Source organism: Meriones unguiculatus, chromosome 15, assembly GCF_030254825.1.
Source record: "Meriones unguiculatus strain TT.TT164.6M chromosome 15, Bangor_MerUng_6.1, whole genome shotgun sequence".
Classification (NCBI taxonomy): Eukaryota; Metazoa; Chordata; class Mammalia; order Rodentia; family Muridae; genus Meriones; species Meriones unguiculatus.
The window spans coordinates 1,414,405-1,437,300 of NC_083362.1; the positions used below are offsets into that span (position 1 = coordinate 1,414,405).

Below are 22,896 nucleotides of genomic sequence, written 5' to 3' on the forward strand. Positions count from 1 at the left end.
AGCGGCTCGGGATGTGACCTCACCCCTCCCCTCCCTTGACCTTTTCACAGCAGCCCGCTGACAAATTCCTCTCTTGGATTCGCTTTGACACAGAGCTCTGCGGCTGGGTGAGAAGACCTCGCTGTGCCCTCCAGGGCCTGGAAAATAGGATCCATGCCCAAATGTGCACGTCCTAATCCCGGTGCCTGTGGGTGCTTTTTAGTGCGGCACAGGCTTCGCCGGGGTGCTGTGTGTCCTCCGGCTAACAGCTAATATCGCTGCTCCTGTGAGCACGCGGGCCTCAGTTAGCCTCGGTTGGCTCGCTGCGGCTCACACCTGTGGTCCCAGCATGCCTCAGGTGAAAGCGGGAGCTTCTTCAGTTCAAGGTCGTCCTCAGCTACACGAGTTCGAAGCCAGTGTGGCCTACATGAGACTACAAATAAAGACCGTAGGCGTTGTAAGCACCCTGTAAGTCAAGAGCCTCGTGCAGGCACTCCGTCTGGAGGACTGGGGTTTTGCGGGGAGCTTTTTCCTGGGCGTCAGGACCTGGCTACTGCGGCCATTCTGTACTGAGGGTAATGCAAGACAGACAACACCTTTTTGTTTGTTTGTTTGGGGTTTTTTGTTTGTTTCCCAGTGTAAAAAGCCCCGACGGTCCTGAACTCGCTTTGTAGACCAGACTGGCCTCGAACTCATGAAAATCCACCTGCCTCTGCCTCTCAAGTGCTGGGATTAATGGCATGTGCTACCTTGGCTTGAGTAAGGATAGATTTTTAATCAAAAGATAAAGAATAAAAGAGAATAAATAGGTGAGGTAGGAATTTAGTTTGTCTTTGTTGTTTAATACAAGGCCTACCTGTGCATCCGAGGCTGTCCAGGGACTCAGGCTGTCGACCTGGAGTTCAGGCTGGCCTTGAACTCAGAGATCCTTCTGCCTCTGCCCCCCAAGTGCTGGGATTGGTCATTTGCCACCAAACCATCTAGGGATCTTTTCTTCTCCTCCCCCTCCTCTTCTTCTTCCATTTTAACGTTTACCTAACCTTAAAGGGGCCGGATATGGTGGTGAAGGCCTTTAATTTCAGCACTGAGGAGAGGCAGAGGCAGTTCGATCTCTGCGGGTCCAGCCTGGTCTACAAATCGAGTTTGGGGCTTGTTACACAGAGAAACCCTGTCTGGAGAAACCAAACCAGACCAAGGCAATCGGAGGGACTAGGGGGATGGCTCGGCAGTTAAGGGCACACAGCGCTTGTGCGGAAGACTGGAGGACAGTTCCCAGCACCCACGCTGAGCGGCTCACAGCTGCCTGTGACTCCACCCCTAGAGCATCCGACACCTCTGGCCTCCTCGGGCAGCTGCACACAGACGCACACAGTAAAAATAAACTGTAACTCGGCACACTAGTAGTCGAAGCCGAGGCGCTGGCTTGTAACCGTTATCACAGGAAATAAAAATGCTGCCTGGGTTGCCCTGCAGCTTCTTCCCAGGTCATCCTGGCCCCTTACTGAGAGCCTGCCTCAGAGAAGTAAGATAAGCCAGGGGGTGGCTGCGCACGCCTGTGATCCCAGCGCTCGGGGGGTGGAGGCAGGCCGATCAGGAGGCCGCGGCCAGCCTGGTCTACAGCTCAGCAGTAGAGTAGTTAACTCTCATGCCTGGGACCTCTTGGCACTATCACCAACACCAGCACACTAATGAGAGTCAGGCATGCTGGCTTGTGCTTGTAGCTCTTGCATTCAGAGCTGGATCACGATTTCACTTGGCTACCAGCTTGGTAAAGACCTTATTTAAAAAAAGATATATGTATATATATACATATATGTATACACAGGTGTGTGTGTGTGAGTTAAAGCACATCGTCTAGACGTTCCCACAGAAGCCTAAAATCCCCGAATGTGTCTGTTTCTTTCACTGAATCTCTGTATTCACACGGTCCTTCTTCCCCGTGAGACGATGTGACGGAATCTCGTGTAGTAGCCCAGGGTAGCCTCTTATTCACCAGGAAAAGCCTTCACTCTAGGGTGCTGGGATTTCAGGTGTGCACCATTATCTGTGCTTTGGATGCTAGAGACAGAGTCCAGGGCTTCGTTTACATGAGGCAAGCACGCTGCTAAACTCCATTCCCAGCCCAGCCAGCAGCTCCTCCTTCCTTTCTTCCTCTTGTCTGTCTGTTGCTGTTGACACGATCTCATGTGGCTGAGGCTGGCTTTGAACTCCGCATCCTCCCTCTTCTGTGCCGTCCCCCGGGATCTGGGGTTACAGCGCGCTGCCACACCTCGCCAGGACTTTTTGAGTAAAATCAACGAGGCCCTATCTCCTTCCACGCCCGTGAGTGGCAGCACATGCCGCCTCCTTTAGAGCCTTCTTTGGCTGGAAGACTCCTGCTCAGCATGCCAGCTCTGGGTGCCAAGAAAGAAAAATGGCAGCTGGGAGTTTGTTTTTGTTTTTTCCTGCCAGGCTCAGAGTAGACCCTTTACGTGTGTGCATTCTCCTTCATAATGATGGGGGACAGTACAGCAGAGGGGGGAAAGGGTCGGGACTGGGTCTCAGGTGCACCTGTGGGGTGGTTGTGTGGACTTAGGGGGAAACAGGGGTGAGGAAGTTCATCTTCAGGTCAGGCCACGTGCTTACATGATGGACAGAAGGACACAGATGAGTGTGTAGCAATACCTATTGTGGGCTGAGGAGCTGGCTCCGCGGGTGGAAGACCTGAGTTCAAATCTTCAGCACCCCCACAGAGCCCGGCACATGTGCCTACCGCCTCAGCGCTGTGGAAAACGGAGAAAGGGGGATTGCTGGGCCTGCTGGCCGCCAGCCAGGCTGTGCCTTCAGTGAGAGACGCGGAGAGGGACACCCAGGGTGCTCCTCGAGCTAGCACACACAGGCGTGCAGCTGCACATGCGTGTGTCCTTATGACACACACTCGCAGCCTCTCCTGCTGCCAACAGCTTTTTCGGATACTCTGCTTCGTGTGACTGTCTGAGAAGGGGAAAGCACCGTATGAGAAACTGGATTGCAGACACGGGGGCAGGACAGATGCCGTGGCTCGGCGGGTAAAGGCCCTTGCCACCAAACCAGACGGCTGACACTTTTCCATCCTGGGCCCCACAGGGTGCAAAGAGAGAAGCGACCCTCCCCGTGGACCTCCAGACGTTTACCCCCCCCCCCCACATACGTAATTAAAAAAATTCAAACACCGCTGCAAAAACCAAGAAAAGGTATTGGAGGGATGAAGAGCTGACGATTGTTTGGAGGAGTCCGTGACGGCGCGCGTGGGCGTTCATCATCCTATTTCCTCTACTCTGGGGCACGTTTGAAAGTTCTCGTACGCACTCGCTGTTGCGCGGGAGTGGGGCGCGGGGAGGTCTCCCGCGACGCTGCGGTGGAAACCGGAGACGCCGAGCCCAGCCCCAGCCGCTGGGGACACTCCTGGGTACCCGCGGACGGCCAGGTGCCCACAGCCTGTCTGGCAGTTCCTCGCGACTCCTCCGCGGGGCCTGCAGCGCAGGAGCCCGCCAGCGAGGGACCCCCGCGGGCTGCTCCCCCGCCCCGCCCCGCCGTCGGGAGCCCGGCAGGTGCAGGGTTAAGGCGAGCGGTTCGGGCGGCGGCGGCCACCGTGCAGCGCGGCGGCGGCGGGCCTGGCTCGGGGCCAGCTGGCAGCCGGCCTCGGCGGGAGGAGGGAGGCGGGAGGCGGGAGGAGGAGCAGCGAGCAGTGAGCAGGCCCGAGAAGGCAGGACTTCCTGGTGTGGGGGTTGTCAACAGCCCCGAGCCCGAGCCCGAGCCCGAGCCCGAGCCCGAGCCGCCGGCGGGGCCACGTGGGGGGACCGGAGCGAGCGCCGCCGCGGGACCCCGAGCCGCCGCCGCCGCGCCGCGCGGACCCAGCGCGCCCCGCCGTGGAGGCGCCGCTGTCCTCTCGGCTCCCCGCCTCCCGCCTGCAAACTTTGCGCCGCGATGCCGTCCCGGGCGGGGCGCGCACGGTCGCGCGCCCCCGGCCGCCCTTGACCGCCGCCCGGCCCCGGAGGCCCGAGGGCCCGACGAGAAGGGACGTCGCCGGCGCCCGGGGGCGCCCAGCCCGGCCGAGGCCCGGGAGGTAGGTCGGGCTCCGCGCGGGGCGGGGCGGGGCGCGCGGCTCGGCGGCCGGCGCGGGGGGCGGGCTGGAGCGGGGCCGGGGCCCGCGGAGGCCTCGGGGGCCCCCTCCCCTCGGCCCCGGCCCCGGGGACCCGGGCCGCAGGCGAGACGGGTCCGCAACTTTGGGTCCCAGCCGCGTCTTCCTGGTCCCTCCCGGCGCCCCGAGTTCTGTCCCCGTCGCCCCGCTCCGCCGTCCCACTTGGATCTGGGTCTCCAGTGGCTTCTTTCCCTGCCCTGAGTCGCCCCCCGAGAGGACGCCCCGGAGGTGGTTGGGCCCCTGCTTCTCTTTACACACACACACACACACACACACACACACACACACGCACGGCCCCCTTCTCTCTCTCTCCCTCACTCTCTGTCTCTTTCTTTTAACAGTTTGCAAGCTCAGCTCTGGGGTTTCGGCAGCGACAGCAGCAGGAAAAACCTGCCTCTGCCCACCCCCACCCCGCCGCCTCCCCTGCGCTCCAGTCACTAACCAGGCACCCCCAGTTCCCACAAGGCCCTCCTGCCATGTCGGACCCGGACGTCCCCGGGGGCCCCGATGTCCCCGCCATGTGGCCCCCCTGTTCCAGAGGTGCCTGAGCCCCTCTCCAGGAGCCCAGCCCCTCCCCCACCCGAGCCCAGGCCGGAGCCCCAGGGACCATGAGCGGTGGGAAGAAGAAAAGTAGCTTTCAGATCACCAGCGTCACCACGGACTATGAGGGCCCGGGAAGCCCAGGGCCTTCGGATTCCCCTGCCTCCCCGGCTCCCCCCGGGCCCCCGCCGCGCCTCCCCAACGGGGAGCCCAACCCCGATCCAGGCGGCAGGGGCACCCCCCGGAATGGCTCCCCGCCACCTGGAGCCCCCGCCTCCCGTTTCCGGGTGGTGAAGCTGCCCCAAGGCTTGGGGGAGCCTTATCGTAGGGGTCGGTGGACGTGTGTGGATGTTTACGAGAGAGACCTGGAGCCCCCGGGCTTCAGCCGCCTCCTGGAGGGAATCCGAGGGGCCTCGGGAGGCGCCGGAGGCAGGTCGCTGGATTCTAGGTTGGAGCTGGCTAGCTTGGCCATAAGCACCCCTATCCCGCAGCCGGGCCAGCATCAGGGCCCAACCTCTTGGCTCCGCCCGCCCCCCACTTCTCCTGGACCTCAGGCCCGCTCCTTCACAGGGGGGCTGGGCCAGCTGGCAGGACCTGGCAAGGCCAAGGTGGAGACACCCCCGCTCTCAGCCTCTCCGCCCCAGCAGCGCCCCCCAGGGCCCGGGACTGGAGACGGTGCCCAGCCCCTGCCCGCTCTGAGGTTAGACTCGGAGTCTGGGGGTCCAGCAGCCGGAACCCCTCCATTGTCGCGGAGGAGAGATGGGCCAGTTCGCCTGAGGATGGAGTTCCTTGCTCCAGAGGAGACAGGGAAGGTAAGAGGTGGGCTGTGGGGGCAGGGACAGCCGTGGGGGCGGGGCGAGCCCCGCTGTACCCAGTTGTCTGACCTGTATCCTGGGCCTCCTTGCCTCAACTTCCGTCCTGTCCTCCTGCCTCCTCTGTCACTTGCCCGTCGGGTAGGGCATCAAGTCCCCTTGCCCCTTCTGCATTTTGTGCTCTGAAATCTTTTTCTCTCCCAGCCTTTCTGCGTTCAGCATCCCTTCCTTCCTTTTCCCCCCTTTTCCTTCTCTTTCCCTTCTCTGTGGCCTTTGCATTGTTGCCCTTGGCCTTGGCTGTTTCCATAAAGCCTGTCATATGTGACCTGCCCACTTCAGCCTTTACCTCCTCTGGCTCCAGGTGATGAGGGCGGAGGCTCCAGCTGGGTGACTGGCTGGGCCCTTGAGGGGAGGGGCTGGCAGGGGTTTGGGGTGGCCATAAAAGGTAGGCATTCATCTGGGTCTTCATTCTGCCCAACGGCTACTAGCCAGCCCCAGTTTCTGCCTTATTGCAAAGCAGTTTCTCTGAGAAATTGGGGTGGGGACGGGGTGCTCCTGTCACCCTGTCATCTTAGTTCTCTCTACCTGGGCTCCTGCAGGACTGTGTCAGATGCGGTGACCTCACCCACCATGGGGTGGGAGGCGGGGAAGCAGGAGAGAAGGAGTTAAATCCTTGTGCTTTCAGCTTCCTGTCTCCAAAAGAGGAAGCTACCCACAAGTCTGGGCTGGGGGCAGGATGCCTGGGTCCCTGGGGTGTGTGTGTGTGTGTGTGTGTGTGTGTGTACACGCGCATGCGTATGTGCGTGTGTGCAGGAGGTTGGGGTGGGCACTTAAGAGATGGAGAGCTGGATGTTTCTGCTGTGGAGAAAATAACACCTTGGCTGCCAGGAGAAGGCAGGGAGGGTGAGGGTGAGGGCCCTGTCCCTTCCTGGCCATGGGCTCAAACCACAGTGTAAAAATATCTTGAGCCCGAGCCCTGTTAGAACTGGTCAGGACCAGCTCTCCCACCCGCCCCCCCCCCCTTCAGCTCCTCATTTGGGGATCGAGATTTCCCATCTTAAGTTTTGTTGCTTTAATTTAGTCTCCTGGATGAGCTGCTGGTGCCTCGTCCTTATCCCCGGACTCTCCAGTTTCTCAGTGGCTCTTTGCCTCACTTTCATTACATTTACTTACGTGTGTGTGTGTGTGTGTGTGTGTGTGTGTGTGTGGGCACGTGCGTGCCTTGGTGTGCATGTGGAGGTCAGAGGACAGTTTGGGGGTCAGTTCGTTCTTCCATGTGGGTCCCCGTGTGAGAGCAAGCTCGGGCTGTCAGCCTTGGCAGCAGAGCCCTCAGCCGCCCGCCGGCCTTCTCTGCTTGAGGTGCAGCCCGAGCTTTGTTGGCTTTGTGGACCCTGCCTCTCAGCCCACAGTGTCCCCAACCCCCTCTTCCTTCCTCCCCGTCTGCCCCGATCATTTCCTGTGTGCTTGCAACTGTGCCGTTTCCCTGCCTCAAGAGTTTCACTCTCCTTCTGTCCCCTGGTCTCAAAAAGGGAGGTCGAAGGAGGGCAGGGTGGCAGATCCCTGGGCCCCCGTTCCTGTGCTGTCCCTCTAACCACTGTCTGCTCTTAGCTGGCTTTCCTGAGGTGGGGCCTCCCGGGGGCCCTCACAGAGGCTTCTTGTCCAGTTCCTGTCACCTCCGCCCTTTTAAGGCCTCCCCAGCTGCTGCCTGTTGGGTTCTATAGGCCCACACCCAGGCTCCCCCTCCCCCTCCCATTTTCACAAAGCCCCTCACACCCCTCCCGCCAAAGGCAGAGTAGAGACTCTGAACTTCACCCCAGGTCCTGAGAAGTTTGAGAAAGGAGTGTCTGAGGATGCATTCATTCTGCAGACAGCACAGAACAAACTCCCCTTCCAGCAGGGGTGACACAATAAATACTTTAATTTCAAATTATGTTAGATGCTATAAAAAGTGAAACTGTCCAGTGGCCTAGTACACAGTGAGGAAGTGTCTCTTTAAGGAAGTGACATTTGAGTGGCTTTAAGAAAGTATACAACTGGGGGTTGGCAAGTTCAAGGCCAGCCTGGCCTACATAGCAAGTTCTGGGTCAGCGTTACAAGTGAGATCTTGTCTCAGGAAGGTTGGGGAGGGAGGGGCCCAGAGAATGTAGCTCAGTTGGTGTAGTGCTGGCCTAGCCTTCAGCGATTCCTGCGTTCCCGCATCTCATAAGCTGACTGTGCTGGGGAACCCATAACTCCAAGCCTTTGGGAGATGAGAAAACCAGTACGTAGTTCAAGGTCATCCTCAGGTATAGAGCCAGTTTGAGGCCAGTTTGAAACCTTATTTTAAGAAAAGGTGCCCGCTGCCAGTTGGTGGTGGTGCACGCCTTTTAATCCCAGCACCCGGGAAGCAGAGGCCGCCGGACCCTGATGAGTTCGAGGCCAGCCTGGTCTACACCGAGAGACCCTGTCTCGATACTAAGTACAATACCCTGTAATTGTACTTAGTAATTGGGAGTCCTGGCTCTGAGGGAAGCATGGGTGTCCTTTGGCACCCCATGTCTCACCCTAACACCTCTGGTATCCGAGTCTGGAGGAGGGGAGCACTAGAAAGGGCAGAAGACGCCTGCACAGGGCGCATTGTAAGGTGGGGCCCCTGCTCCCATCCCTAGTGTCTCCCCCAGCCCCCATCTGACTTCTAATTGCAGTGGTGGGGATGGCACCAGGAATGCTGAGCCGGCATTCTCCCGCCTGGGCTGTGTCCCCAGCCCTCACCCACATGACAGTTCCCACTGCTCTGCCTCCAGGTGCCTCTGATCGACTCTCGCCCCAGCTCTCCAGCCCTCTACTTTGATGCCAGCCTGGTCCACAAGTCTCCAGACCCCTTTGGAGCCGCAGCAGTCCAGAGCCTCAGCCTGGCACGGTCCATGTTGGCCATCAGTGGCCACCTGGACAGTGATGAGGAGAGGTAGGTGGACTCCTTTGTGTGGAGGGGGGCAGGAGGTGTCAGGCCCGCCTGCCTGGTGTCTGTCCTCCCTAGATGACCTTGGGAAGGGTTAGAGGTAGCAGCGGCCGGCGGCCGGGTGCAGCTCGCCTGGGGCCCATTTCTGTCTGTGGAGAGCTGGGTGGGCCTCGTTGGCTTGGGCCTGCTGAGGTGGAAGGGAGTCATTGTCGTCAGGTTCTGGAGCTCTCGCAGAGCCCTCTTGCCAGCCTTAGGGATCAAACCCATTGGCACATGGATCAGAGACCATAGGAAATGGAGGGGGCACAGCTGGGGCTGAGGCTCGGGGCGGGGGTAGAGCAATGGCTTAGCATGCACAAGGCCTTGGGTTCGGGCTCGGGGCTACATGAGCCCCCTCGGGGCCAGTGCAGGCTCTGTCATACGCTCTCCGAAAAATGAAGACAGAGCGAAGAGGTAGTTGGTGCACCCCATCTGCAATCCCTCTGCGCCTGTCACCAAGGGGAAAAGGGTGCCCTGGGCCCCGCCAGGACTGTGACAGGACCGCCCAGGAATCCACACCAACTACTGTAGGGCCCACGAATCTTTAGTGCCAAGACAGCATTGTGTGCCCAGGGTGGTGTCTGCCCACCTGTGATCTGGAATTCGGGAGTGGAAGTAGGCTATTTCAAGGCCAGCCTGGGCTCTCTGGGAAGATCCTAGCCCAGGAAGGTTGGGAGGAGCTGGGTGTGATGGTGGCTCGAGGGGTGATTTAAGGTGGTCACCGTGGGCTTAGAACCGCCCCGGAGCTTGCTGTGGTCGCGCATGCCTTTGATCCTGGCATTTAGGAGGTAGAGGTAGGTGGATCGCTGAGTGTGAGGCCAGCCTGGTCTCAAGTGAGTTCCAGGACAGCTAGGGCTGCGCCCAGTCTCAAAAAGCCAAAGTAACCAAATAGACAAACCAATTTGGCCTCTGTAGCGAAGTCTGGGGCCTCGTGAACTACAGGCTGCAGTGCAACCCTGTCTCAGGACAGCACCAACAGACGTGCTGGGGGCCGGGGCTGCTCAGCCGGCAGAGCCCCGGCCCAGGGTCGGCAGAGCCCGGGCTTCTTCCCTGCACTGTCATGAACCAGGTTGGTCGTGCGCGCTTTGTAATTCCAGCGCTGGGAGGCAGGGAGATCCAGTTAAAGGTCATCCTCAACTATATAACAATTTTAGGGGCTAGCCTAGGCTATATGAAACCATGTCTTTAAAGAAAAATGGAAAAGGGGTGGGCGGGAAGAAAGAAGAAGGAATTGATTTAAAGTTGATCTAAATTTAAAATCTTAAGGTGGTTTAAAGAGGATGTGACCAACAGACCTGGGAGCCCATAGAAACCCACACAGCAGGCAGCACAGAAGGGCAGGTCCCGGGCTCTGCCCAGGGGGTCGTGTCTTGGTGGCACGGTAGGCAGATTTTTGCTTTCGATGTTTATAGGAACGTTGACCAAGTCAGAGAGCTAGGCTCTGGGCAGGAGAGCTAGCAGGCGTCCGCCGTTACTGGAGGGAGAATGGACTTCCTGTCGGAGGCCCTCGAGGGGCGGGACTTCCTGCTGGGAAGGCGAAGAGGCGAAGGGCTGCTTGCGTGGGTGTGTGTCTCCGGGAGACCCATTGCGGAGCCGTGGTGTCTTCCTACCTTCCCCCCTAGGTGTGCCACCGCCTGAATTAGACGCTGGCTCACAAGAGAAAAGAAGCCAGAGCGTAGTGAGGGAGGGCCCGAGGGGGAAGGAGAAGGGTGGCCAGGAGCGTGCGAACTGGAGGGCCCTGGGCTAGGGCCGGCCGGCCAGGGCAGGGCTGGAGCTCTGAGCTGCTTTCCAGCTGGCTCCCTGGAATGTGTGAGGTGTGAGGTCAGCCAGGGCCGACAGTCACCTGCCCCCGTCCGCTTCTATTCTCAGCCCTCCCCACCCCCCAATCTGGGAAGTTCCCTGGCAAAAAGGCTCCGTGTGCCGCCTCTGCCCGTTCTCCCGAGCCTCCAGTTTGCTCTCTCACAGGAGCTCTGCCTGTTGAAGCCTCCGTTCTCCTGATTGCACCCTCCTCCCCCTCTCTGTCCCACCCCTCCGCACGCCCTAGTCTGACCGGTTGCTCCCAGCCTCCGAGGCTCTGGGGCTCCGGCCCAGCCCAGCCCCTCGAGCCTCACCCTCACCCTGCTGGGCCAGCGGGTTTGGGTTGGGCCCTCCTCAAGCCCCTAGGAATGGGGTGGGTAGACCCCACCTCACCTATCTGATGCGTCAGGGAAAAAAGGGTTGCAGTGTTAAGTACTGGGGTACCAAGTTGAGCTGGGGGTAACTTACCAGTCCTTGGGCCTGGAGTGGGGAAACGGGGCACCTGGTGAATTCAGGCTCTGTGGTCCCGGCTGGAAGATCTGTGGTCCCGCAGAGCGTGCGAGGTATTTGGTTAGGTGAGAGGCCAGGTGTCTAGCTGATGGTTCAAGGCCTGATGGAAACGGATCCTGGAGACTTCAGGGAGAAAAGCCACGGTATTGTCTGAGGTTGTCCGCTGGGTTCAGACCCTGCTAGTTGCTGCCTATCACTGAGCTACATACCAAGGCCCCGCCCCTCCCCGCGTCCTCGCCCCTACCCGCGTCTTCTGCTTGTGCTGTCAGCTTGTGCTTGTGCTGACCGGGCGAGTCTTGAACTTTCGGCCCTCCCCCTCCCCAGCCTTCGGAGAAGCTGAGACAACAGGCTTGCCTGCCAGCCTCTCTCCAGCGCTTCTGCTTCCCGCTTGTGCATTGGTGTGTTCCTGGTGTGTGCACTTGGGTGTGGGCACACACAGCATGGCTGTGGTTATCTCACCTTGGAGCTGTCCGCCTTCTGTGGGGGTCTCACTGGCCTGGGGCCTGTTGAACTGGCCAGTCTGGCTGACCAGCTAGACCCATGGGGTTTCCTGTCTCTGTCACCTCAAGAGTTGAGGTTATAAACTGTGCCACTACCCCTGGGTTTACTTTGGGTTTGGGGGATTAAACTCAGGGCCTTGTGCTTGTCGCCCTTTACACACCGAGCCATCTCCTCAGTCCCTGCCAAGTGAAGTTTGTTTTTATTTGTAAATGTGTGTATACATACACATTAGCACATGTGCTGTGTGGGGAGGTAGAGGTCAAAGGTCAGAGAGCAGTTTGTGGGAGTCTGTTTTCTTCCACCATGTAGGTCCTGGTGAGCCAGCTCAGGCCTTGACGCTCAGTGGGAAGTGCCTTTCTTACTCATTGGCCATATGGACGACCCCTCCACCCTTACTCAGGAAGCTGTACAAGCAATCCCATGTGACCTCACCTTCCAGATGAGAACGATGACACCCAAAAGAAAAGGGCTTTTAGAAAGCTGCCCAAGGTTCCTCAGCCGGGCAGTGAGGCTGGCTCCCTCCAAAGCCCCTCTCTCCTGTTGGGGTGTGCCTCCTGGGAGGTCCTTTCGCCAAGACCGAGGCAGGGCCCGCTCACTAGCTGGGGTTAGGAGCCAGCCCCCCACCCCTGGCCCTGCCCTGCCTGCCCCCAAAGGCACTGCGGAGTCAGATCTGGGAGGGCCCGAAGATGGGGCAGCTGGATGCCACTTCCTTGGCCTCAGGCCCAGCCTCTGAGGGCTCCCAGAACATATGTGGGGAGCTGAGCTGGCTGGTGTCCCCAGCTCCTCACAGTCTGTCCGTGTCCCATCCCTGAACCCCCCCCCCACACCTAACCACCCTAGGGGGTACTATTGACATTTGAAGTCTTGGCCTGGCCTGTGCTAGAAGTTGGAGCAGTTTTCAGGACCGCGGCCATAAGCGCCGTTGGAAAAGGGATATTTCATTCCCAGTTACACAGAGTTGCATAGGGGTTCCGGGTGCCTGTTCTTCTGGTTCCCCGCCTTGTCCAAGAATTTGGCGCGGTAGCCCCTCACTTGGGGGTAACCAAAGGGAAGGCTTGGCTCTCTGGAGTGCTCCTCCCTTCAAGTGTTAGGGCTGGAATGGCAGAGGGAAAGTGCTTTCAAGATCCCCTGAGCTCAACAGAGAGCAGAGAACCATCAGTCAGCCAGCAAATGTTGGTTGCTGCGTTCTTCCTTAGTTCTGGCAAGAGTGGAGGATTTAGCTTGGCGTCTCTGCCCAGGTGCCCGCCAAGCAGGGCTGGCGCTTCTGTTTTGCTACATCTGCCCATCTTTGGAAGGAGGGTGCTGGCTTTTCTGTAGTCTCCCCCCTCCCAGGTACTGTATGGAAGTATCTTGAAAACAAATTGGATAGTGGCTAGTAGCCTTCGGGAGGTGTGTGTGTGTGTGTGTGTTTGCACATTTTTGTGTGTCCAAGTGCAATATGGGGAGGTCAGAGGACAACTTGGGGAAAGTCTGTCCTTTGCCTCCACAATGTCGGGTCTGGGTATGGACCTCAGGCTGTTGGCCCCTGAGCCCTGGTGCCCTGTCACCCCTCTGCCCCGACCTCCATTCTTAAGCATCTCCCCTGTCCCCTGCCTGTGGAGGCTCCGTGTGTCTGCAGTCACGAACATCCTGCTCTTTCTAGCCTGCCCACCCTGTGGTTGTCCTACCTGTGGGCCCCTCCTGCACTCAGAGCTTGGCCGGGAAATGGAAAATTCCCAGCTGCCTCTCTGACGCCAGGGCCCCATGCGAGGGTCACCTTGGACCCGGTAGAGATGCCCCTGTAGGGAAGCAGGTTGGAGCTGGCAGCGGGTGGGAGCAAGTACGGAAGAGCCAGCATACATGAGTGCAGCAAAGTGGCACCCTGACTCGGGGAGGGGCGGGGCTGGAGACCCCTGTGTCCTGGAGGAAGCAGAAGGGAGGCTTGGGGAACTGAAACAAGAACCCGCCTCCCAGCTCAGACGGCCAGACAGAGGTTATTGGGGGCTGCGGCAGGGCAGGGAGACCCTAGAAAGTCCTGGGTGCGCAGAGGGGCTTGAGCAAGGACCAGACTCTATCCTGGTGGCAGTTGAGAGCCTGGGCCCTGGGGCATTGAGCCGGGCCTGAGTTGCCCTCTGGTGGCCAATGGAGAAACTGCAGCCAGGCCTGCCCTTTAACAAGGGGCTAGCTGGTCCCTGCCTCTGTCCAGTGTCTATGTCCAGCCTCACCTGGTCTGTTTTTGCTGTTGTTTTGCATTTTCATATGACCCGTCCGGGTCTCATTGCACACAGGCTGCTGCTGACTTACAGGGCTCCCAGCACGGGAGTGGGCCTGGATGTTTCTGTTGCCGTGGTAACCGTTAATTCTCTCCTTCCCTGAAGTGGGGTCCCCTCTTTCCCGGGTTGCAGGAGCCACCTAAAATGTATACATTTCCACCCAGGCCCCTTGTTTGGTCCCTTTCTCAGAGTTGAGGCAGGCCACGTTGATTGGACGGGGCAGAGAGGAAGGCGTAGGTCATGGGCAGGCCCCGTGGGTCTCACCTTCAAGCCCCTCCCCAGGCCAGCCTTCTCGCCCCGCGGCCCCTCCTCTGCCCATCCACCAGCTGACTTCACCTCCCCTTCCCCTCCAGTCTGGGAGTGGTGCCAGGGTGAGAAGGGGACACTGGCACAGACCATGTGTGTCTGGGAATTCCCGCCCACTGTGGAGCCAAGGGAGGGGGTCCCCATGTCCCCGAGGGACCAATAGCAGCTGTGCCTTGCCCTGAGGGGGAGGGCAGGCTTGAATATCTCCCAGGCCAGCACGGGGTAGGTCCTGTCTCCTCCCTGCCTGCCTGGCATCCACAGAACCCCACTCTGCCTGGGGGCTCGAGCCCCAGGCGCCCCATCTGACACAGCCCTTTGCTCGGGAGTGGGTTCTGATGACCCTTCCCTCAGGGATGTCCCAGCCAGGGGTCTCTGTGAAGTCCCTGGTGTCGTCTTACGAGACGCGAGCGGTAGGGATGGTGCCAGGGGCACCCCGGAAAAGGGTCTGTGCATCTTCCCCGAGCTCCCCACGGGGGTCATCCCCCATCCGGGGGGCATCGGGCCCTGCTCCCCACCAGGGCCTGGGGGCCCCCGGGCAGCGACCTTCACCCCGCCCGGGGATGGACAAAAGCCTCCTCCCTCTGATCCTGTACTGTCACAGGTACTGGGGGGTGGGGCGGGCATAGGCCAGGTCCTAGAGCAGGGAGCACCCGGAAGGCGTAGCTGACCTGGGGGACCTCCTCAACCTGTTCTTTCCCGTGTCTCTCCAGTGGTTCCGGAAGCCTGGTTGGCATTGACAACAAGATTGAACAAGCCATGGTAAGAAAAGACAGGGTGGCCCCTCAAGCAGTCCATCTGTGCGTCTGTCCTCTCCCATTACTGCAAACTGCAGTCGCTCTCGCCCTCCGTCTCTGCTTCGTCCTTTGGCTTCCCATAAGCTCTGCTCCATCCCTGACCGGAGCCTGTCCTCTCCCGGCCCTGCTCATCCTTTCTCCGCTGTCCGCTCTGGGCAAAGGGGCAGGGTTTCCTCCTGACTACTCCCGGTCAGGAGGCGCAGTGGGAGGACGGTGGGAGCACTGATGGCCTGTTTGCTCCCGGGCCTCAGGACTTGGTGAAGTCCCACCTCATGTTTGCCGTGCGAGAAGAGGTGGAGGTGCTGAAGGAGCAGATCCGAGACCTGGCCGAGCGCAACGCGGCGCTGGAGCAGGAGAACGGGCTGCTACGCGCCCTGGCCAGCCCGGAGCAGCTGGCCCAGCTGCCGTCCTCGGGGCTCCCGCGGCTTGGGCCCTCTGCACCCAATGGGCCTTCCATCTGAGCCTCCTTTCCCTCACCATGTGCCTTTGGGGGGCTGCCACCGGCTGCTGCGCCTGTGCCAGCGGCCTGCCCCTCCTCCTATTAGCTTTAATGCCCGCACCCAACCCCAGTGCCCGGGGATGGGAGTCGAAGGCTCAGTTTTGGCCTGTCCCTTCCCACCTGGTGTCCCAGAGTCCTGGGGCCTTTCGGGGAGAGAGAACACCTGGGAGGGTGCTTCTCTGGAGCCCCTCATCCACCTCCTTCCCAAGGTGTCAGTCTTCTGGGGACCCCCCAGCAGTAGCTGGCCTGGAAAGGTTTGGAGGTTCCCCGGCAGGCCCCAGCCCCACCCCACTGTGCTCCTTCCAAGTGCCCCCTCTCTCCTCTACCCAGGGGAGGGTGTATGGACAGTATCGTCAACTTCTGGGATTCAAGTTGTTATTAAAATAATAATTATAATTAAAAAAAATCTGAAGAAACTTGAATATGGAGGTTGGTGCAGTGTTGTGCGCGCACACACTCTCCCTGAAGATACCATGTGCGTGTCCGTGGGGAAGGCTGGACTGGTCCTCGTCCCTGGAAGGGCCTGGCAGGCCGGCCTGAGGAAAGAGGTAGGGGCAGTGTCTACCCACGTGCCGGTGGTTGGCAGTGTGAGGGGGTGGGGATAACAATGAGGTCTTTGGAGAGTGAGAGGATCCACCCCCAGCTTCCCAGTGAGTCCCCTCCTGTGGGCTGGATCTGCGGGCCGCTGGGAGGCAGGGCCGGGAACCCTGAATGGGCCCCTTGTCTCGGGGCTGGCTGTGGGCCAGGCTCCTTGGGCACATGGTGCCCTCGCCAGGCCTGGCAAGCCGCCTTGGCTTCTACCCCACCCCTGGCTGTGCGAGGTCCAGGGCCGAGCCGGCTCCTCCCTTCCAGCCTGGGCTTCTCTCCCGGACAGATGGACAGCCGTCCCCATCTCTCGGGGAAAGGCAGCGGCACTGGGAGCCTCTCGGGAGAACCTAACCCCTGGGCATCAGGGAGGAAGGAGCTCTAGAGCCAAGTCCAGACTGGGCCTGGATCTTCTTGGGGCCCGGGGTGTCATGAGACCAGCCCGGCTGCTAACGTACCTCCGGGAAGGATCTTGAGTGCCTGGTCTTCCTGTGTGCCGGGATCGCCATGCTGGGCTTCGGCCCTTGTCTGGTGGTGGTGGTGTGTGTTCACCGTGTGCCCTGGCCCACACACCGGAGGATAAGCTGGGGTGTCAGCCTTCACCTTTGACCTTGTTTGAGACGGGGTCTCACTTCTTGTTCGTTGCTCTGGATGCCAGGCCGGCTGCCCTGCCTCTCCGCCTCTCACTCCCTTGCTGGAGCACCAGTGACACACGTGGGTGCTGCTGTGTCTGTAGTTCTGGGGATCCGGACTCGGATCACTAGGCTTGTATAATCAGCCATTACCCCAGTCTTTTGTTGTGATAGGGGGGTCATCTAACACGTGGAGCCCAAAGTTATCTTCTTTGATCATTACTTCCACAGTTTTTGCTTTTCTTTTTTCGTAACAGGGTTTCTCTGTGTGGCCCTGGCTGTCCTGGCCTCACTCTGCAGACCAGGCTGGCCTGGAACTCACAGAGACCCCCGCTTCCGCCGCCTGAGTGCTGGGATCACAGGCGTGCACCTCCATGCCCGGCCCTCAGTGTCTTTCGAGCAGGCCTCTCTCGTTGGCCCAGCACTTAGGCTCAGCCAGCAAGCCCCAGGGACCTCTGTCTCCACTTCCCATTAGTACAGACGTGCACCACAGGAGGGTGCTGAGGACCACACCAGGTCTTCACTCGTATGGCAAACCCTTTACAGGAGTCATTTCCCTTACTGGCTGAGGCTGCCTTCCGACTCCTGATCCTCCTGCCTCACCTCCCAAGCGCTAGGATTCTAGGCAGATCCCACCATGCCTCGTTCAAGTCCAGTTAACTTTCTTTTTGTTTTATGTGCATGGGTGTTTTGCCTGCACATATGTTTGCGCCATGTGGGTTCATAGTACACGAGAGGCCAGAAGAGGGCGCTGGAGCCTCTGGAACAGCAGTTAGAGACGGCTGTAAACGGCCATGTGGGTGCTGGCGTTAGAGCCCAGGTCCCCTGGAGGAGCAGTCTCTTAATGGCTGAGCCATCTCTCCAGCCCCTTCAAATGCAGTTTCTATAATATATTTTTTTTAATTGTTTGAGACCGGGTCTCTCTGTGTAGCCCTGGCTCTCCTGGACTCGCTTTGTAGACCAGGCTGGTCCCAAACTCACAGTGATCCACAGTGGTCCGCCTTCCTCCGCCTCCCGAGTGCTGGGATTAAAGGTGTGACATCACACCTTTTAATGAGTTTTAGTTCACTCTCCAGAACACTTACCTTAAGGCAGTGCTTTAACAATTTTCCTAGCAAAATCCAGGGAGAATGCCTGACTGTCTCGGCTCTTGATCAGTGTTGGTTTTGTTATCCTGGATATTGGGCCAGAAGGGGACAAGGGCATCAGTGATTGGCTCTGAAGAGCTTGGAAGGTCCTGGGGAGGGGGTTGGGCCAGACAGCTCTCACAATGATCTAGAATCCTGCTTCACTCCACATTCTCACCCACTTTGACTCCTCTCCCTGTCCCAGGGAGGGGAGGAAGGGCCTGGCATGAGTCCCTGGGGGTCACACCCCCTTTGGCTTTCTTATTTCTGCCTTAGATACTGTTCTTGAAGCGCCTTCCTACCCGAGGGTCCTCTCAGGTGGTGGCTGCTGCCCTGCAGCCTTTTCCCTTCTGTACCCCGAGGGCCGGCGTTGCACCTGCTTCGGACTTGTGGTGTGTAGGGTGATGACCATGGCCACTCGGTTCTTGAAATGGGTTAGGCGAATTTGGCGAAAGATGACTAGTTGGGTGAGTTTCACGGACACGACGTGGCCCTGCGATGGGAGTTGTTCTGGGTCATGACATCTGAGCTGAACAACCCTCCTTCTCGGTCCTGACACAGAGCAGGAAGTGAGGGTTTAAGATGGCTGGGGAAGGGCGTGGGGAAAGCCACCCCTAGCTTCATTGTCTCTCCTGCATGCTCCCCCCACCCTGGGCCTTATTTCTATTATTGTTATTTTTGTTATGTGTAGGGGAACCCACATTACATGACACAGACAACCTTTGGGAGCTGGTTTTCTTCTTCCGTCCTAGCAACCGAGGACCTGCCTCAGGCTGTCAGGCCTACATGGCAGGAGCTGTCACCCACGGCTCTACTAGCCTGCCCCGTGTCTTATTTCGTAGGTCCAGTTCTGGAAACACAGAGCCAAGCCAAGCATGTATGAGCCCCAGAAGCATCCACTGAAGGGAGCAGAGAAGGTCCCCTCGGACCTGGACGTTAAAAAGCTGGACAAGCTCTACAAAGAGCCCAAGGTCTCCGACCTGGACGTGAGCCTAGGGCTCCTCGAACCCTGCATGTTGGCCACAGTCAAGGAAAGCCCTGCTGTGCACAGTCAGGAGAGCGGGGAGAGCCATGACAGCCGCTCGTTCAGGCAGCTGTCCCAGACCGTGGCCCACTCAGTTTCCACGCTGATGGTCTCAGTGTTGCAGTCTGGCTGGCGGCTGTGCAGGTGGAAGGTGGGTACCATTCGGCTCCTACCCTGAGACCCATTCTCTCCCCCCCCTTCCTCCTCCATCACAGTTTTTTTGAGGCAGGGCCCCGTGTGGCCGAGTCTGGCCATGTTGCTGAGGATAGACACTCATTCCTGTGTGCATTTATTTCTGATCAATTTTTAATGTTATTTATGAGTCTGGTGGTGGCGGCACACACCTTAATCCCAGCACTTGGGAGCCAGAGGCAGGCAGATCTCTGAGTTTGAGGCCAGCCTGGTCTACAACATGAGTTCCAGGACAGCCAGGGCTACACAGAGAAACCCTGTTTCTAACCCTCCCCCCCCAAAAATTATTTATTTGTGTGTGTTCCTACTTCTCTGTATGTGCGCCACATATGTGCAGTTGTCCAAAAGAGGCCACAAAAGATTGTCAGAACTTCTGGAGCCCGGAGTCACAGGTGGCTGTGAGCTGCCTGATGGCTGTGGGCCTGCAGGAAGAGCAGATATTGCTAACTGCCGAGCCCTCTCTCCAGCCCCGAGATTTTTATTCTCTTTGTCCGTTTTTATTTTTCTGAGACAGGTTCTCAACCTGGAATGGAACTCTGTGTATGCCAGGCTGGCTTGGAACTCACAGAGATCTTCTTACTTCTGCCTCCCAAGTGTGTGTGTTCCAGGACAGCCAGGGCTACACAGAGAAACCCTGTCTTGACAAACCAAAAACCAAACCAAACCAGCGAGTGCTCTTGACCAGGACACATCTCTGTATCTCTGCGAGGTCTCTTGTTTAGTGTAGACTGCTGTAGACGTCTGCTTGTCCTGAGAGTTTCCGGGCATTCTGCCGTCTCCTTTCATCTCAGTAGTGCTAGGGTTACACATATCTTGCTTCAGTAGCCAGCAGTTTTGGTTTTGTTGGGGTTTTTGGGGGGAGGGTCGTTGAAACACAGGGTTTCTCAGTATAGCCCTCGCTGTCCTGGAACTCAGTCTGTAGACCAGGCTGGCCTCGAACTCACAGCTCGGCCCTCGAGGGCTGGGATGCACTACCGTTCAGCTTGCTATCAGGCTTCCTTCCTAAAAGATGTTATTTTATGTCTGAGTGCTCTACCGGCATGTGCACCTGCATGCCAGAAGAGGGCGCCAGATTCCAGTCTAGATGGTTGTGAGCCACCATGTGGTTGAGCTGGGAATTGAACTCAGGACCTCTGGAGGGGCAGACTGCTCTTGGCAGCTGAGCCATCCCGCCAGCCCAGTACCCAGCTTTCAACACAGGTTTTGAGGATCTGAACTCAGATCTTCACGCTTGCATGGCAAACACTTTACCAGCTGGGCCATCTTTTCCTGGCCTCGAACTCCTGATCCTCCCGCCTCCATCTCCTCAGTGCTGGGATTACCGGCAACTGCTACCCGGGCCTTCGTGCATGCTAGGCAGGCACCCTGCCAGCTGATACGTGTCCAGCTCCTGAGTCCTGTTCAGTCATTTGCAGTCCTCTTCTGTGGAACTCACAGCCAGGGTGACAGGCTGGGCTGGTTTCCCCCCTGAAGGGAGCTCCGTTCAGGTAGAGAGCATTTGGGTACCAAGAGAGGGGTCCTATGAAGAACTGGGCGTGGAACAGCAAGCACTGCCTCCAGAGAGGAGGAAACAGGGAAGTGGGCCTGATGGAGCTTGATTGGCGTGATGAAAATTGAGGTGAAGTGGAACAAGTGTGCCTGTGTGTGAGGTGACGGCAGGGAGAAGCGGGGAAGAGCTGTCGGGTGGGCGCTGTCTGAGGGACGAGAGCACGGTGGTCCCTCAGCGGAAGACCTACTTGTATACAGCAAGATAGATGGCCAGGTTGGCTGTAGAATTTGAACCCAATCTAGAGCCTTAATGATTTTTTTTTTTTTTTTGAGTCAGGGTTTTTCTGTGTGATCTTGAGGCCAGCCTGTTCCAGGACAGACAAGACTACATAGCAAGACCCTGTCTCAAAATAACCAAAACAAAACAACAACAAAAATCCTAGGAATGTCTGCATAAAATCAGTGAATCTACCAATACCAATTTTATGATTTTTTTTTTTTTGAGATGGGGTCTCATGCAACCTAGACCGGCCGTCAGCTTACTCTGAAGCAGAGGTTGACCTTGAACTCTTGATCCCTTGGTCAGCCTCCCACATTCTAGGATCATAGGCAGGTGGCACCAGTCCAGTTATAACAGGGTTAAAAAACAGCAATTTAAGCCAGCACATTAAATACGACACTTTCATATGACACAGCACAGCGATTTGCTCATCTCTGCTATCTCGCTGCTCTCACATTGGCAGTATAGTTCTTGCTGCTGCTGGTGGTGGTGGTGGTGTGTGTGTGTGTGTGCGTGTGCGCATGCGTGCGTGAATGTGGGAGCCTGTGTACCCTCATACGCGTGCAGCGATTACAGTATTGGCTCACGCCTGGAATCCCAGCATCTGGGAAGTGGACACAGGAGGACGGCTTCAAGTTCAGGGTCAGCCTGGGCTCCATAGCGAACTCCGGGACAGCCTGTATTAACAGGATAAGACTTGTCTCAAAATCAAACAAAACAGAAAGATAAAAGTGGATGCAGGAAAGCTGGGCATTGTGGCACACACCTGTGATTCCAGCACTTGGGAGGCAGAGGCAGGCGGATGTCTGTGAGATCAAGGCCAGCCTGGTCTACAAATCAAATCCAGGACAGCCAGGGCTACACAGAGAAACCTGTCTTGAAAAACAGAAACAACAACAACAAAAAGTGAATGCAGGGAGAGAGGGAAGGGGAGAGGAGAGGAAAGGAGAGGAGAGAGGAAGGAAAGAAAAGATGAGGCTGAGCAATGGTTCAGCACTCAGGCCCAGGCGGGAGGATGGGTTGAGAGCCAGCCTGGGCGTGTGACACTGTCAACAGCCCACACCGGGCGGCTCTGTGGCTCCGTTTTCTCTGCTTGCCTGGATGAGACTGTCGGGTCCATCCCCAGCACCGCATGGTGGAGGGGGTAAAGGCAGGAGGATCAGGGATTCTAGGCCACCCTCGACCACATAGCAATTGTGGACTGGAATACGTGAGTTCCAACCTCTAAATGAAGAGAGGGAGGGAAGGAGGAAGGGAGGAAGAGAAGGCAGAGGAAACATGGGACATTAGGGCAGCCTTGAGGGCAGGAAGGACCATCACCTAGGAAAAGCTGAAGGGACCTCCTGGAGGAGGTGGCGGCCGGGGGCAGAGCGAGCTGAAGGCCAGCTCTCCTCCCTTGACGTGGCCCCGTGTGTCCTTTGCAGTCTTCTGTGACTTCCGCCTCGGTGACCTGCGTGAGGTCCGGGTCGTCCCTGAAGACGCCGGAGGCCGAGATGCTGCGGGAGGTGTACCTGGTGCTCTGGGTCATCCGCAAGCAGCTGCGAGAGCTGGCCCGCAGGCAGGAGCGCCGCCACAGGCGCCGCATGCGCTCGCACGCCTCGCACACTTCCCGCCACTCCGACCCGGTGCAGGGCCTCAAACAGGACGCCCGAAGCCCCCTGTAGGCGGGGAGCCCCACGTCCTTAGGAGCCCCCACCTCGCTTGCAAGGAGGGCGACAGGAAGGGCGCGCGGGCCGCCGGGCCAGAGCTGCTCCACAGGAGACGCTTGACCACACTGTCGCCTCTTACGCGAAGCCCGAGGCGGGGCCTGGGGTCGAACATACTCCCCTTCTCCGTGTTTATCCAATTTGTAAAGAAAAACAAATTATCTAAATGTTGAGAAATAAACACCATGTTTCTGAGATGTAGGCTGTGCTCGTGAGGGAGACAGGCGGTCAGGGGAGTTGGCCGGGCTGGGGCTGGGCCCTCGGGGTATGTGTGTGGAGAGAAACAGGAGGAACCTGAGGTGGCTTTTTGCATGCCAGAGGTGGACGGGTCCTGTCCCTCCATCTCCTCCACCTACTCCCGGGGAGTAATCTTGCCTTCCGCTGCGCTGCCTAGTCAGTCACCATGGCAACAGCATCCATTCACGGAGCATCAGCTTTGGCCACTGGGTGGCGCCCTGGCATCTCTCCCTAGCAATTCCACAAGATAAGGTGTTGGAGGGACTCATCCAAGGCCCTCCAGCTAAGGACGTGTGTGTGCGCGCGCGCGCATGTTGCAGCAACTGGCTCTCTCTCCACGCAGAGCACAGGGGTGGAACGCAGGCGGTCAGCTTTAGTGGCAGGCACCTTCACCCAGTAGGTATGTGCAGCCCAGGCTGGACTCAAGCTCAGCACGCAGCCTGCACTGAAGAGCCTGCACTGAAGAAGGACCTTGGCTGGTCCTTCACGTCAATGTCCG

General features: G+C 58.4%; 2 protein-coding genes across 2 annotated transcripts; both read left to right on the forward strand.

Annotated features, from left to right (window-relative positions):
- Positions 1-4,746: 4,746 nt before the first annotated feature.
- Tsc22d4 (TSC22 domain family member 4) lies at positions 4,747-15,548 on the forward strand. Its single transcript, XM_021650702.2, has 4 exons — positions 4,747-5,490; positions 8,274-8,434; positions 14,544-14,592; positions 14,879-15,548. The coding sequence occupies exons 1-4, from the start codon at positions 4,747-4,749 to the stop codon at positions 15,086-15,088; spliced, it is 1,164 nt and encodes a 387-aa protein (XP_021506377.1). The 3' UTR covers positions 15,089-15,548.
- Positions 15,549-15,688: 140 nt separating this feature from the next.
- On the forward strand, positions 15,689-22,355 carry Spacdr (sperm acrosome developmental regulator). The gene is made up of 3 exons (XM_060367931.1): positions 15,689-17,937; positions 18,313-18,645; positions 21,879-22,355. The coding sequence occupies exons 1-3, from the start codon at positions 17,875-17,877 to the stop codon at positions 22,116-22,118; spliced, it is 636 nt and encodes a 211-aa protein (XP_060223914.1). The 5' UTR covers positions 15,689-17,874; the 3' UTR covers positions 22,119-22,355.
- The last annotated feature ends 541 nt before the right edge of the window (positions 22,356-22,896 follow it).

Bases quoted from the DNA above. Each gene is read 5' to 3' on its own strand.
- Tsc22d4 (XM_021650702.2), top strand. From the start codon at position 4,747: ATGAGCGGTGGGAAGAAGAAAAGTAGCTTTCAGATCACCAGCGTCACC. The intron at 5,491-8,273 runs GTAAGAGGTGGG...CTCTGCCTCCAG, and splicing joins CTCCAGAGGAGACAGGGAAG to GTGCCTCTGATCGACTCTCG. The intron at 8,435-14,543 runs GTAGGTGGACTC...GTGTCTCTCCAG, and splicing joins CTGGACAGTGATGAGGAGAG to TGGTTCCGGAAGCCTGGTTG.
- Spacdr (XM_060367931.1), top strand. From the start codon at position 17,875: ATGACCATGGCCACTCGGTTCTTGAAATGGGTTAGGCGAATTTGGCGA. The intron at 17,938-18,312 runs GTGAGTTTCACG...CTTATTTCGTAG, and splicing joins GGCGAAAGATGACTAGTTGG to GTCCAGTTCTGGAAACACAG. The intron at 18,646-21,878 runs GTGGGTACCATT...TGTCCTTTGCAG, and splicing joins GGCGGCTGTGCAGGTGGAAG to TCTTCTGTGACTTCCGCCTC.